We start from the raw sequence: 15,553 nt of genomic DNA on the forward strand, positions 1-15,553 counted from the left end.
GTGAAGAGTAAACACCTCCAGGCTAGGGTCTGCTTTAACAATAAGCTGCAAGACCTGGGGTTAGTGGTTTGAGAAGCTGCCTGGGCCCCATCCACAGGAACTTTCACATCGCCTCCCCACCCCCAGTGAGGGGAATTAGGCATCTGAGCAGGGGGAAGATAGAGCAAACCTCTGCTGATGCCAGACCCTGCTGTGCTACGAAGAGCAACAGGAGCTAGAAGGAACCAGCACAAGCCTGGTGAGTGCAGAAGCAGTGGGCTTTCTAGAAAGCCCCTGGTTGTGGGCACTTACAGGAAGTTGGAGGTTTGGCTTTGGTTCCAGGCTAGAGCAAAGAACTGAAGATTTGGGGCAAGAGGCACCATCCCCATACCCCAGGGCTAGAGGGGATTACAGAAATTAAGTTATTATCACAAAATATGCACAGCAAAGGAGAAAGAATCCAACTATAGAAAGCTATTATAAGAAAAGAGAAGACCAGGGCTCATCTTCAGAGGAGGATATTAAAGAAAAGAAACCCCCTTCTAGGCAGGAGGGATAGGAAACAAGAGATATGCACAAACATAAAAACAAAGATCAGGAGTAGAATGTGTTTGGGAAAGTATATGTCTACATATGTATTGTGGAACATTTTATACCATTTTATATCATTTTTAATTTCAACCAGACCCAGAGCCTGAATTAATGAGTAACTGGAAGAAGATCCAGGACCTGGGCTTCTTTGTTCTCTAGAGTTTGCTCAGGAAATACCCTTACCTCTGTCAACAAAGCCAGATCAGACTGACCTAAGGACGTTCTTACCCCTGTTTGCCATTAAAGGATGAGACCCTAATACTGAGAAGACGACTTCGCTTACAATTCTGCGGGTATATACTTTAACTGACCTTTGTCTACACTCTTGTCTTTACAAACCTATTCCATTAAGGAAAATCCTCTTCTTGTATCATGGTTAAACATACATGGGGATCATAAAATTGAGTAACATGCTGAATTGTGATTGTTCTAAAAAATATAAAACTGTTCATGTTTCTGTACAAGTCAGTCAAACTCTGTCTGGCTCAATCCACTATCATGTCTGTCTGCTATGTTTAAAGGGAATGAATAAATCAATAAGTAATATGAATTTTTCTATCACCTAGCTCTGTTGTTTCCTTCAACCAAATTTTCAGGTTTAACAGTATGTATATATGTATATGTATATGTATGCATCTATAGCTGTAGAGAAATACATTTGCACTTAATTGTAGCCTGGGGGGGAGGAAGGAAAGAAGAATTCATAGAATTCACAGAAGAGTTTAAAAAAGATTTTAAAAATCAAATGACAGAGATGGAAAAAAACTAAGAAAAAAATGAGAATAATGCAAGACAAACAAGAAGATTATGAAAGGAAAGTCAATCAATCAGAAAAGGAGATCTAGAATCTTAAGGAACAAAATGACACCTTGAAAATTAAAATTGGGCAAGGCAAAGCCAGTAAAATCATAAGAGAACAGGAAATAATTAAACAAAATATGAATAATGAAAAAATAGAAGAGAAAGTGAAACATCAGAAAAACAACAGATCTGGAGAATAGATCAAGAAGAGAAAACATAAAAATAATCAGACTAACTGAAAGCTATAATCAAAAAACAATCTTGATGAAATAATTAAAGAAAATTGTCCTAAAGCATTAGAACAAGGGGGGGAAAGTAGAAACAGAAAAAAATCCATCGAGAAAACTCATGGAATGTTATAGTCAAATTCCGAAATCCCCAGCTCAGGGATAAAATATTAAAAGCAACAAGAAAAAACAATTTAAATATGATGGTGCCACAATTAGAATCACACAAGACTTAGCAGCAGAGACATTAAAGGACCACGGGTCTTAGAATACTATATATCAAAGAGCAAAAGAACTAGGGCTCTGGCTGAAAATATCATACCCAGCAAAGTTAAGCACAATGCTGATTGGAAAAAAAAATGGAAATTTCATCAGCTGTCACACTTTCAAGATTTTGTTAGAAAAAAAAAACCAAACAACAAAAAAACCTAAACCTAACAGAAGATTTGATATACAAGAGCCAAGAGAAACATAAGATACATATCAAAGATTGGTTACAAGGGATTCAACAAGGACAGAACATTTACTTTTTATATATGTAAAATGCAAAACGTATGTCTAAGATTCTTATTAATAACTGGTTAGCTCATAAGAAAGATTGGGGTAAACCTGAGTATGATATGAATTTTAAAAGTAAAACCATTTAGGAACAGCTAAGAAGAGTAATTATTTTATACAAATGAGGTGCAAAAGGAAGAATAGATACACAGGAATTAGACAGGGGAGGAGGGCTGGTAGTTCTGGTAACCTACTTTACTCAGGAATCAGGGAAAGAAGGAACAATACATATATATTTAGAGGGAATATTTAGATACAATAAATATATATTTAGAGGGAATATATTTAGAGGCAACAATACATATATATTTATATAGTGAGGAAAGAGGGAACAATACATATATATTTAGAAGAGTATAAAAGTCTTCTAAATTCTGAAGGGATAAAACGGTAGGGGCATAGGGAGGGGGTAGAGAAAATAGGTAAAAGGGGGGTATAGAATGGTGTTTAGATTAATGGGAATGAGAGGATAAGGGAGGGATCTTTAGAGTGTAGGGTGAGGGAATAGGTTATAGGGGACTATAGAAGGGTGTTTAGATTTATGGTAATGGGAAGATAGGGTAGGGATTCTTGGAGGGGAGTAGGTAGGCAAGTAAAAGGAGGGCAAGGTAGCAGGTAGAAATAAAGTAGAGGAGGCAAGAGGGATAGGAAATGAGATATGCACAAACAAAACAAAGATCAGGAGTAGAACGTGTTTGGGAAAGTATGTGACCATATATACATATGTGTGTATATATGTATATGTGTATGCATATATCTATAGCTATAGAGAAATATATCCACACTTAATTGTAGCCTTGGGGGGGGAGGGGAAAAAAATAACAAAGTAAAAAAGTACACAGCAGAAAACAAAAGAAAACTTACAAGAAAGCAAAGACGGACAGCTCTCAACACAAAGTGTATTATTTATCATACAGGCTTTCTTGAAATGAAAATGTTACATATTTTGAATCCTCTCTTATGTTCTGCTATGCACATGACATGCTTTATCCCCCCTTTCTTACTTTGTATTTAAGTTTATGATATGTTTTTGTTTCTTTTCTCTATTCTATATTTGTGTCTTGGTGTTTGAGTCTAAAATAAAATTTTAAAAAAAGAAATGAGGTATTAGGGATAAAAAGAAGCATTCTTCTCAAAGGACTTATAATCTAATTTGGTATATTGGACATAAAAAGAAAATTAATGCAAAATCTCATGTTAATTGTCAAAAGATGCCAGAAAAATTCACAGTAGTTCCCTGAGGACTGAAATATCTGAGGAAAGCTTCTAGGAGATGACTCATGATAATACTGATAAAAGTGATTAACCCAGCATTAACCCAGATGCTTGAAACTAAAAATGAAGTGAATATAATGATTTAAATGAAAGATTTGAGTTTTCTGAGCCATTAGGTTTTTGGGTCAAAGTTGTAAACCCAATATTCTCAGCACAAATCAAAGTGGAAACAAACTAAATATTTTCTCAATTATCGTTTGTAGATTAGGTCTGATAGGGACACTACATTAAAACAAAATCTACTAATAATCTTACATGTTACAGAAATTAATATATTGGAGATTTGATACATACTTTTTATATTTGGTCCTGGAATTATTTAGCAAAGAAGAAAGAAGGGATAAAGGGAAACTCTCTTTGTGACTGACAGTATATTTCATGTTTTTTAATCTACCATCAGCTATGTGGGAAATGGCTACTAATACTACATTATAATCACGTATACTATAGAGAAAAAATGAGATGGCAAGTCAGTATGAAGTGACATTCCATTTAAATGTTGATTTTATGGCCAAACCATTGTTCTACACAATGAAGTCTTCACTTTAATAGGGCTTGTGATGCTCTACAATTTTCCTATTGAATATTTGAGAACTAAGGCAGATATGAAAAGTCTAACCTCTATTTTCCCAAAATAACAGATGGTACTTAAATTGGAATGACAAACTTTTTGTATGTTACTTACAAAACCACTGCTAGTTCTTATGACATTAGCTCTGCAAAACTTGCCAAAACAACTAGCGTGATAGCTCAGCTCTAGATGTGAACCCCTCTGTTCTATACTGAGAAATTTCTATAGTTATTGGCTTTGACTGTTCTCTATACGTGCTAGTAAAGAATGGATTCACAAGAGACTACTCAATGACCCATATAAGAGACACAAGAACACAGAGAGTTCTAGCTTTATGTAAATGAACCATGGATGTGGGGAAGGAGAAGGGAAAAGTGCCTGTGGAGGGAGGGAGCAGGAACACCATTCAAGGACATATGGGGGCCAGGGTCAGAGAAAGAAGAACAGTAGGAGGAATAAGCAGGGCCAGGCCAACAATGTCAGGACCTGGCCACAACCTAGAGGAAGAACATAAGAAGGCGGCAGACACATGGGGGCCTGCTGTGGACAAAGATATGAGAGGATGGGCAACACACAGGGTGACAGGCAGTACCCAAGCAATGACAGATGGAAGACAGATGTGTGAGGCCCAACAAGTAGATGGAGCGGAGCAAAGATCTCTTCTCTTAGTACCAGAGGTCTTAAGCCAAGCCCCCAGGTAGTCTTTTGCATACAGTCTTCTACTTTCACTTGGAGGGGTTTTTATTTTATGGTTTTCTTGGGGGGGAGGCTATGGAGCACCAACCTGAGGGGCAGGAATGGAGAGAGGGAGCACAGGATTGTAAAGTTAACAAAGATATTTTTTGGAATGCAGATTTCTTTCTGAATTCTTTATGTAAAGTTCAATTTGCATAATACAAATTTATGTAAAGTGAGAACTGTCTGTACATTATTTTATTAAGGTAAGAAGGGAATCACCAATGTCTAAAAATCTCAGAAAATTCCTAAAGAAATTACATTCCTTCTCCTTCAGTTAAATATTTATAGTGCAGAATTATTTCTACTCACATGATCATTCTGATTTTTAAAAGTTTTTGTTGAGGAGGACAACATAAGGCAGGACTTTGGACTTAAAGAGAATGAAAATAATTTTAGCTAAGGAATGTAATAATGTTAAGTAAATTATTGCTAAATTTCCTGATTTTAAAAATATACCTCTATTTTCATAGTAGAATGAGTTTAGCTTTGAAACAAAACAGAATATGAAAAATATACATATGTGTCATATGTGTGTGTACATGCACATACCCCTTGTTGAAATAATCCATCTATTACTGATTTGTCCATTTTTGAATTTTCATCCATTGAGGCCACGAAAGGAGCAACTTGTTTCTCTGCAAACTTTTTAACTGTAAGGAGGAAAAAAAAGAAAATCTACTCATTTCTTAAGAGACTATCCTATTAATAGAAAAAAATGAAGATTATAATGCACTATCTAGATGAATCTAATATTAGTGGGATTCCCGCCCCCCTCCAAAAATGTTTCAAACTATTTCATGCTACTGGCCACTTCTTGCTGTATGTTCTATCCTTTCTGTTGTTTTCATGATACTACTCTGTAGCGCTTAGCTTCTAACCTGTTATTAATCCTTCTTGGTTTCTACATTCGGGTGTATCCAGGACTCTGTCCTGACCCCCTTCCACTTCTTTCTTAGTAGTCAATCTCATCAGTTCCCATGGGGGTTCAGCTTTCACGTCTATATGGATGATTCCCAAATCTAGAGATCTAGTCTTCTTCTTTCCTAAGCTACAGTCTTATCTGCTGAAACGATCTACTGGACATCTCTACCTGGCTGTCTCATAGGCATCTCAAACTCAACATACCCAAAGAGAACTCCTTATTTTTCCCCAAACTCGTCCTTCCTCCTAATTTCTCTCTGTTCAGGACACCCCCATTCTTGCTCTCACCTTCCAGTTTGTAACCTACGAATCACCACTTACCCTTCCTATCTTAGTTGCCAAGTCTTGATTCAATCACTTCAATAGCTCTCAAATCTGTCCTCTTCTAAATGTTCACATCACAAACACTCTAGATCAAACACTCATCATCTCTTACCTGGAATAGCCTCCTAATTACACTGTCTCCAATCTCTTGCTTCTCTAATCTCTCCTTTACATAGCTGACAAACTGGTATTGTGAAAACAGAGATCTGACTATATTGTTCTCCTGCGCCAGAAGATTCCATAGTTCCCCACTACCTTTTGGATTGACTTCTGTTTGGCATTTACATACCATTCACAATCTGATTCAAGCCTAGAGAGTGGAGAGGATACATTCTACTCTCCAGTCAAAATGACCTACCTACTGTGCCCTGTATCCTGCATTCTTTCTCTGGCTTCTGTGTCTTTCCACAGGCTGTCACCCATTCTTGCAAAATTCTTCTTCACCCTTGCCTTGTAAAGCACCCTGCCTCCTTCAAGGCTCAGCTCAAGTGCTGCCCCCCTTTATCAGCCACTTCCAGGTTCCCCCAGTTATGACCCCTCCCCCTCCCCCTAGTGCCTGTATATTTATTTTATACATACCCTATATTAACTTATCTGTGAATATGTAGTATCACCCTAGAACTGAAGGGCAGGGCCTCTCACTTTCAGATGTGCATCCCAGGGTCTAGCCCAGCACCAGGCACATTGCAGATACTTAATAAATGTTTGGTGATTGCTTGATACAGTCTCCTTTTGACTTACAGAAATCATGATACAAAGTGGTAGAAATGGGAGAAAATTCAAACTATAATAACTTGAAACTTCACAGTACGATAAAAGATAAGGACATCAGCATATCTTGAGGAAATAATTGCCCTCAAAATTCACCTCCTTGAAGAAACACATTACCATATGAAAGAGAATCAAGGAAGAAAAAAATCTACCTACTGGTAAACTTGCCCAACAGAAATTTTGACATTGTATGTTCTATGGACTACTAAATACACTGTAGTTTCTTAAATATAAACTAATTGGAGTTCTAGCATAAAACTACACAAACCTCTGGTTTTAGAATGCATATCCCAATAAACCTTTGCTATCTAGCTTGATAATAGCATGTTATTGCCTGGAGGCCTAGGACCACCAAATTCATTTCAGTTCTGAGCAAAAAACATTTTTAAAATTTTTGTTTCCAAGATTTTAAAAACCAGCCCACAACACCTAAGTTAACATAACTACTGGTAATACTGTATAAAGTTTAATTATAAAATTAACTTATACAATGTGTGGAACATTTTATACCATTTTATATCATTTTTAATTTCAACCAGACCCAGAGCCTGAATTAATGAGTAACTGGAAGAAGATCCAGGACCTGGGCTTCTTTGTTCTCTAGAGTTTGCTCAGGAAACACCCTTACCTCTGTCAACAAGGCCAGATCAGACTGACCTAAGGACATTCTTACCCCTGTTAGCCATTAAGGGATTAGATCCTAATCCTGAGAAGGCCACCTCACTTAATATTCTACGGGGATATACTTTAACTGACCTTTGTCTACACTCTTGTCTTTACAAACCTATTCCGTTAAGGAAAATCCTCTTCTTGTATCATGGTTAAACATACATGGGGGTCATAAAAGTGAGGTAACATAGGCTTGCGGGGCCTGCTAAAATAACTTATATAAGTTTTCTCCTTCCTTTGTTCAGACAGCCAGAGCTTATGCTCTGACTCCTTGTACGTACAAGTAAGCTAGCCTAGCTATGCTTTAAGGGAAAATATAATAAACAACATGGATTTTTTCTGTCACCTAGCTTGTTTGCCTCCTTCAACCAAACTTTCGGGTTTAACAAATGGAAAGTTTAAAAGCAAATACTTACCCATATTTTTAATCATCATTTCCTCTTCTGTAAATGTCTGAAGTGGAGCAAATGTTACTCCATTATTTGACATATTATATGAAGCTTCTGGCTGGGAAGATTTTAAGAAACAAGGAGGAGTTTTCCAAGAGGACAGACAAGTCAAGAAGTTTCTTCTTAGCTGTTGGCACCCCCACAAAACAAAACAAAACATCTTAAATTAAAAAAAAAATTTTTATTAAAGGAGTTCAAGTACACATTTCCTTAAGAATGTTTTTCCTCCTTTGACTAACCCATTTCTCAACATAGCAATGAGGGGGCAAAAATGCAGTACTTCTTTTACAATGTTTTGAACAGAAACACCATTTTTACTCAAACTAGTATGTTATTTAATAGCTGAAAAATATTAAACATTTTACATCCATCGTTTTTTGCTTTCTATCATGTGTTATAAGTATGATGGTGGAATAACTAATTACCGGTAAGTAAACTTTTCTATAATAAGTGAATGTTTCAGGAAATAAGTTTCAAAACTTTATAGTCATTTGGCATGCAAAATGTCTATTTACAAAAAATTTCTCTGTCATCTTGCATAGTTCAACTTTTTGCTGATGATTTAGCCTTTTCATATAGTAGAAAGTATACTGAATTTGTTGTAAAATAATCTGAGTTCAAATTTCAATTCTGAACTTAAAAACCAGTGTGACCTTCGATAGGTCACTTCACTTTCTAAGCCCCAGCAATATAGTGATGCCTTCGGGAGGTACTGAGCTGTGTGGTGGAAAACAATAGTAAGTTTATATATTTAACTAAAAATACGCCAGATGACAGACTGAGGCAGGCTAGGTGGCACAGTAGATAAGAGTGCTGGGCCCAGAGTCAGGAAGACCTGAGTTCAAATGTGACCTCAGACACTTACTAGCTGTGTGACCTGGGCAAGTGACTTAACCCTTATTTCCTCAGCTCCTCATCTCTAAAATGGGAACAAAATGGAGAAGAAAATGGCAAACTACCCCAGCATATTTGCCAAGAAAACCCCATGGACAAAAGTGCTGGAGTCACATAGAGTCAGACATGACTGAACAACTAAACAACAAAAACAACAAAATGCTGAACCTGGATTTTTTTCCTCCCACACAATTTTGTCCTAATTAGTGAACATCTGCCACATACTAAGAATATAAAAAAGAAATGTAACACATGTTGTCCTCTATCTAGGACTACATTATCTAGTTGGGAAGACAAGATATATACAAATGAAAACAATTAAGTAACAATATAAAGCAATACATAATCAAGTACCAAACTGAAAACGTGATTTTATTTATTATACCATGTAAAAGAAATGTCTAAATATCTCTGGGTGAGATGACAGCAGCGGTTTGATGGCCCCAGTTAACTATTATTCCACCTGGCCATCCAATGGCCATGAACATATGGTACTACCTCTGCTACTGTCTCTGTTGTATGTATTCCTGCCTGTTGGTGAATGAATATTGGAGATGGAACAGACAAGGTTACAGCATTGTGGGTTTTTAAAAGATGGAAGATCCAGCAGAGGTCCAGAAATTGGTGTCCAAAGCAGAGACTACTGGTAGTTGTAGTAGCTGAGTCTGATGAGCAGCTGGTCTTGAGGAGTGACCTGCTTGAGCTAGCCCTGAAGCGACTGGATCCGCCAGCCAAGACACCATGCCCTATAACCAAAAGGATAACTTGTCCTTTGGCTATGCACCACCCAGAAGTCAATTTGGTGAAAGGGAATCTTTAGTCACTACTTTGTTGACTTTCTCCAAGGACAAAGAGGTGGAGGAGAGAACACTCCTGGTTTCCGAGGTTTTTGTACTTCGGTTATTTGCTTTCTCAGTATATATCCCTTTGTAAAAGCTAACTGATATTAACTGATCGATATTGGGGAGATGGTAAGTGATTGATACTGGAGACTAGATGGGGGCTTGTGAGCAACAGTTAAAAGAAATTCCCCTCCCCAAGCCCATCACAGTTATCCCTAAAACCCTGAGCAGTAGCTAGCTGAACTCTGGAGACCCAATCTGTTAATTCAATTGTGGGTTGGGAGAGCGGACTAAAACCCTACGTAGTACGGCTACATATATGTGTTATCTCCCCAATTACTGTTGTTGTTCATCCTTCATTTTCAAAGAGGACCAATGACATCATGGGGTGATGTCTTAACTTTCGAGTGAACTGGACTTAAGTAAGACAGAGTGGTACAAAGTCATCAGCTTCACTCTCTCTTCCAGTCATCGAAGTACAGTAGAAAGACAAAAATGACTGGTGATGGCCTGGGATGACATCTTCAATGTCTGACCAAGCACTAAGTACTCTACAGAACCTGCTTCAGCCACCTTCAGTGCCACTGGAACTGTTCTTGTCTGCCCATTCTGCCTGGGGAAGTCTTCACATGCTTGGGGTAGATGTCCCCCTAACTCACTGACGGGTCTGAGGCCCACTGGTTACCTTCAACCTGGTGTAGCCCATTTGCCAAAATGGTTTTACTGGGACGTGGCTGCTGAGCATGGTATAGTTAGCTGGAGCCACAGGTGAGAGTTTGTAGTTAGCTCCTTGAGGGCGGGACAATGTTTATGCCTTTTTTGGTATTCCTAGCCTGTATGCCTAGAACATAGTTAAGTGCTTTATAAACACTTGATGACTAGCTGATAATAAAGGAATTAAACTGAAATCACTGTGTTCAAAAGTTAAGAACCATCAGTGTTTGCTATATCATGGTCTTTGTGAAGATATGGTTAAGAGTTAATGCGTTTTAGATCTGGTCTGAGAAAACGACTCTGCCCAGTCAGTAGACACATATACTTGTTTCTATCTCTCTAAATGCTTTCCTGGTCAGCATTACAAAACACATTCTTTATGACAAAGTTGGACAATCATAGGCTGAAAGGTAATGAGAAGAAACATGAAGTAAAGCCTTCACATATAAGAGAAAAGAATTGTAGGGAGGCTATAGGAACTGAGGTATGAGGAGAGACTAACAGAAGAGTCCCCAAGGAGAAAGTACATAAAGTAGAGAGCCAAAGAGGAAGTGTATGTGGTAAGTGGCAGCAGGGCAGAGAAGGAAGAGAGAAGAGAGAAAGAACAGAGGCTGTTTAGAAAAGACTGATCACAACCATCAAGTCTCTAGCCCCCTGAATCTGGTGACAGGCTGCTGGGTCATGTTACCTTCCCTGCTCATTAGAGCTCTGTAGCATGCTTCCATCTGGTCACACAATATGGAACGAATACACTGTACTTAGGAGTTAGGCAACAGAAACAATGAAACCTCTTAAAGATTTACAGCTATAGAGAGACATTTAACCCTTCGCCCCCACAATTTTACAGATAAGGGAACTGAGGCCAAGGGAGGTTCAATGACTTGCCTGGGGTCACATAGATTATAAAAAGCAGAGCAAGAATTTAAATTCATCACTCACTCCAAATCCAAGGCTCTTCCCACCTACCATGTTCACCACTGGGGAGGCTCACTGGTTGATTTCACTAGTAAATGTGGGAAGCAAGACTATCTACTAGATTCTTTGCTAGTTGCATTGCTCCTCTGGTTTCCATTTACCCTGAAAAAACACCATCACTATGTAGTTTCCTCTTCTGTTGTTTTTTTTTTAAGAGCTGCCTTTTTCCAATGACACAAGCATGATTTCCTTTTTACAAATATTTTTAAAAGATTAATATTTTCACTGTGTAGAAATTTAGCATTCATATTAGTGAGATAATGTATGTGGAAGTCCTTTAAAACTAAAATAGTACACAAGTGTAAAAGTTATTTTATTAAAATAGAATATTCATAGTAAAATATATCAGATTTGTGCCAAGTAAATGGAATTAATTTTTAACAAAAGTATTAGGCAAAATTCTTGACATCAACATTCAGAGAACTTTTTGTCATTTATTCCAGTATGATTTTCTAAGAGACCTTACAATTTTGTGGTCTATCATTTAATTTTTTTACTTTCAGCAGTCAAATATTTAGATAATAGTTCACTATTTTTTTCTGAACTTTAATAGCAGGCCCAGCATTTGTAGTTTCAGCATCTACATCATCAAAATGATTTTCCCCAGTTCTAACACATTGTATTGCACAATTTGTTTTTGCAGAGGTGGGGGGTGTGTGGAGGGGAGTAGTACAGAGCAACCTTGGAGTAAATCATTATTTTTTATGTTGCCAAAACTTTTGTTTGTTAGCAATGAACTTGCTGGTTTCTGATGAACTTGGAAAAAAAGACACTGAACCTTCTCATGGATTTCTGACTTGAGCAACAGGAACCAGTAGTTAACTTTCGTACTGTTGTGGCCCAGCAGAAGCGTTAGAGTGGTTATTTGTTCAGTGCTTGATTCCTGAGAGGGTAGGTGCAAAAAGGGCTGTCCACAGAGCTGAAGTTCTACACCAATGACAAATAATACTTTCTCTATATGAATAATAACAGCTCAGATGTTCTTTAACTTTTTCTGCACAAAAACCCTATGAGGCAGATAGTGTAAGTATTATTATGACCATTTTACAGAATTTGAAGTTCTAGAACATTAAGTTATTTGCCGTGGTCATATGAGACATGGACTGGACTTAGATCTCTAACTACTGTCACAACTTATTTACCTAATATTTAGAAAACTGGAATACTTGAGGAGCTAGCACCTGGGCCAATCTTGAAGTACAGGAGTCCTAATATCTCTAAGAAGGGTCCACTTAACTATAAAATACTGTAATTTACTACGTCATGAAGTTAGCTATGAAAAACAAGGCCTGTGGCTCACATAATTGGAAAATGGGGGCACAGATGAATAGTGGAAGAGAAAAAAGCAGAGAAGAAATAGCAATGGAGAGAAAGAACACAGAAGCAGCATCAAAAGGGGGTGAGGTGGTTGTTGAGTCACTTCTCAAAAAAGGAAACTAATGGAGAAGTGAGGTGCTTTTCAATAATTTGTATATTCAATAAATTGTATATATGTTGGTAAGGGGCAGCTAGGTGGAGCAGGGGAGAGAGCGATGGAACGAACGTCAGGAAGACCTCAGTTCAAATGTTGCCTTAGACATTAGTTGGTGATGTTTGTTGAGTTGTTTCAATTATGTCTGACTCTTGGCAAAGATATGGGAGTGGTTTACAATTTCCTTCTCTCGATCATTTTACAGATGAGGAAACTACATAATTGTACTAGCTACATTATAATGTATGACTTTGAAAATTCTTATATTGAAAGATGAGGGAGTGATGCTTAAGATAATGATGCCAATCTTAGAGTCAGAACATAGAAAATGTTCTGTGCATCGTTTGAAAATAATGATTAGTGGAAAACTGTCAAAGAACAACATTATGTTGGCTCAGCCATATTATAATACCAGCCTTCAGAGAGAGAACAGTTGTTCAAATCCTTTGCTTAGCCTGAATCAAAGAAAGTGGTAAACACTGCCACCATACCTATGGCTAAATAAACCCACTGAATTTTGTGACCAATTCTCAGTGAGACATGGCAGTTAAGGAAGGTTTACATCTCTGCAGTGCCCCTACTATGTCCTAACATATACTGAAAAAGCAAAAGACTTTCACAAGCAGATATAATTACCCCAATGATGGGTACTGCCTGAAGAGCGGCCTTGCTCTCTAGCTTAAAATCCTAGATGGCACTAAAAGACATGACAACACAAAACAATTTGAATTCCTTGGCTGAGGAAGCTGGTTTATTTTGGCAAGACTTGTCAAATTCTATCCTACCAGGTACAAATGAAGCAAGAGCCTCTGATTTCCAGCAGATAAAAAGACAGGCTGCCAGTTGTTAAATGTAGTAACTCTGTAGGAGGAGGGGGAGGAGTCCAGAAGTGTGATTTTTAATCTTCGTAGGGAGCTCTAGATGAGAAAACTGAACAATACTGACAGGCAATTAATTATTCTGCTACTAAACAGTAGCTGGGTTATTAAAGTAAACTACCTAAGGTGAAACAACTGGTATCGGAGGAATTTTAACCTTTGGTGTCCTTGCCAGAGGCATGGCAGGAGGACTGAATTTGGGGTTATGGGATCTGGGTCCCAATCCCAAACTATCACTTATTGGTGGTGTGATGTTGGGCAAGTCACTTCTGGTTGTTTTGGCAGATAGGCGACCATTAAAAGAGGACAGGAAAAAAAAATAAAAGAGGACAGGAAATGAAGGTCTAAACTATGTTGCTAGAGACAGACCGTGGGAGCTAGGTGGTGAAGTGAACAGAGCGCTAGGCCTGGAGTCAGGAAGACTCATCTTCACAAGTTCAAATCTGACCTCAGGCACTTACTAGCTGTGGGAGCCTGGGCAAGTCACTTAACCTTCCTTGCCTCGGTTTCCTCATCTGTAAAATGAACTGGAGAAAGAAATGGCAAACCACCCCAATATCTTTGCCAAGAAAATCCCAAAGGAGGTCATTAGGAATCAGACACAGCTGAATTACAAGAGGCATTTGGAGAGATCTTAGAAGTAATACCACAGGCAACTTGGAGGAGGTATGGTAGAAAGAAAGTATCTAAAAATAATCTTGAAAGTTAGGAGCCTGGGAGTACAGTGGTATCATTAACAATATGCAAGTTAAGGAGAGGAGCAGGTTTAAGGAGGCTAAGGGAAGATGTGTTTTGGACTGGTTGAGTTTTAGATGCTGGAGTGGTTCATATTCATGTACTGCTTTTTAAAGTTTACACAATGCTTTCCTCACAAGCAGTCAGTAAAATATGCTGCACCATGAAGCTGCAAATAAGGAAACTAAGATTCAGAGATCATGTTTTCAAGCCAAAAGGAATTTCTGAGTTCAATCCAAACTCTTAATTTTATAGATGAAGAAATGAAGGCGAGAGAGGACACAAGGTTAAAAAGGCAGGAAAATGCCAGACTCAAGATTCAAACACAGGCCTCTCAGACCCCAGGACAGTTCTCTTTTCCGGGACACCAATTTGCCAGCACGAGGGGGAAAATGCTTTGCTGGAAAGATGTTGGAAATCAAATACTCTGGGCACCTGACAGAAGAAGACTGAACCTCAAGAAGTCATTTCTGTCTAGACAAAACTGAAGTCATCTGAGAAAAAAGGGGTAGCAAATTGTCAGTAATTATGGGGATTCCTTTCTTTCTAGGAACTGGAGGCATCAATTTCCTCATCCTAATACCTGGAGAAGTAAAACAAACAGTGATTCTGTAACTTGTAAAAGAAAGGAGAAAGCTCTTTCTCACCCCTGGTAATAACAGGAAGGCTGTGAGAGGGAGAAATCCTCCCAACAGGCACCGCAATAATTTCTCCTTATAATAAAGTGCTTATCGGTAAGCAACCATTTTCAAATCATTGTGAAAACTCCAGGCTCTTGTAGAAGTCTGCCTGCTGGGCGTGCTTGTTTTCGCAAGCACTGCAACGACTCAGAAACACCAACCAGCCCTCCCTGTTCTGCTTGAAGTAAATGGAGATACTAGAACTGTCAAAAACTCAATGCTGGGCCCACGAATGCTGTTGGAACATGCAAGAATGGATCCAAGGAAATTCCGGGCGCACCCCAACGCCTCACATATGGGTCTGCTGTGGCAGTCACCTGTGGTGGGGCAGCAGGCAGGGAGAGTTAGGCAGCCTGAACCCTTTCCAGGTCTTAAATAGGGGGGAAAAGAAGGCATCGAGTCCTGGTTTCAAAAGGTGGTGGGAGAGTTTGGGATTTGTTGGGGTGGGGGCGGGAGGTGATATTTTGAGGAGGGTAGAGGAGGTGGTGGT

At 38.4% G+C, this 15,553-nt stretch overlaps 1 protein-coding gene across 1 annotated transcript in view; it reads right to left on the reverse strand.

The window, feature by feature from the left end:
- The window catches only part of ACADSB (acyl-CoA dehydrogenase short/branched chain), a 54,861-nt gene that overhangs the window by 38,059 nt on the left and 1,249 nt on the right, over positions 1–15,553 (reverse strand). The window contains exons 2-3 of the mRNA XM_036734300.1: positions 7,842–8,001; positions 5,290–5,390 (exon numbers count right to left, since the gene is read on the reverse strand). Of these exons, the coding sequence (XP_036590195.1) occupies positions 5,290–5,390; positions 7,842–8,001 (261 nt within the window). The remainder of the gene's footprint in view (positions 1–5,289; positions 5,391–7,841; positions 8,002–15,553) is intronic.

Source organism: Trichosurus vulpecula, chromosome 8 (assembly GCF_011100635.1).
Source record: "Trichosurus vulpecula isolate mTriVul1 chromosome 8, mTriVul1.pri, whole genome shotgun sequence".
NCBI lineage: Eukaryota > Metazoa > Chordata > Mammalia > Diprotodontia > Phalangeridae > Trichosurus > Trichosurus vulpecula.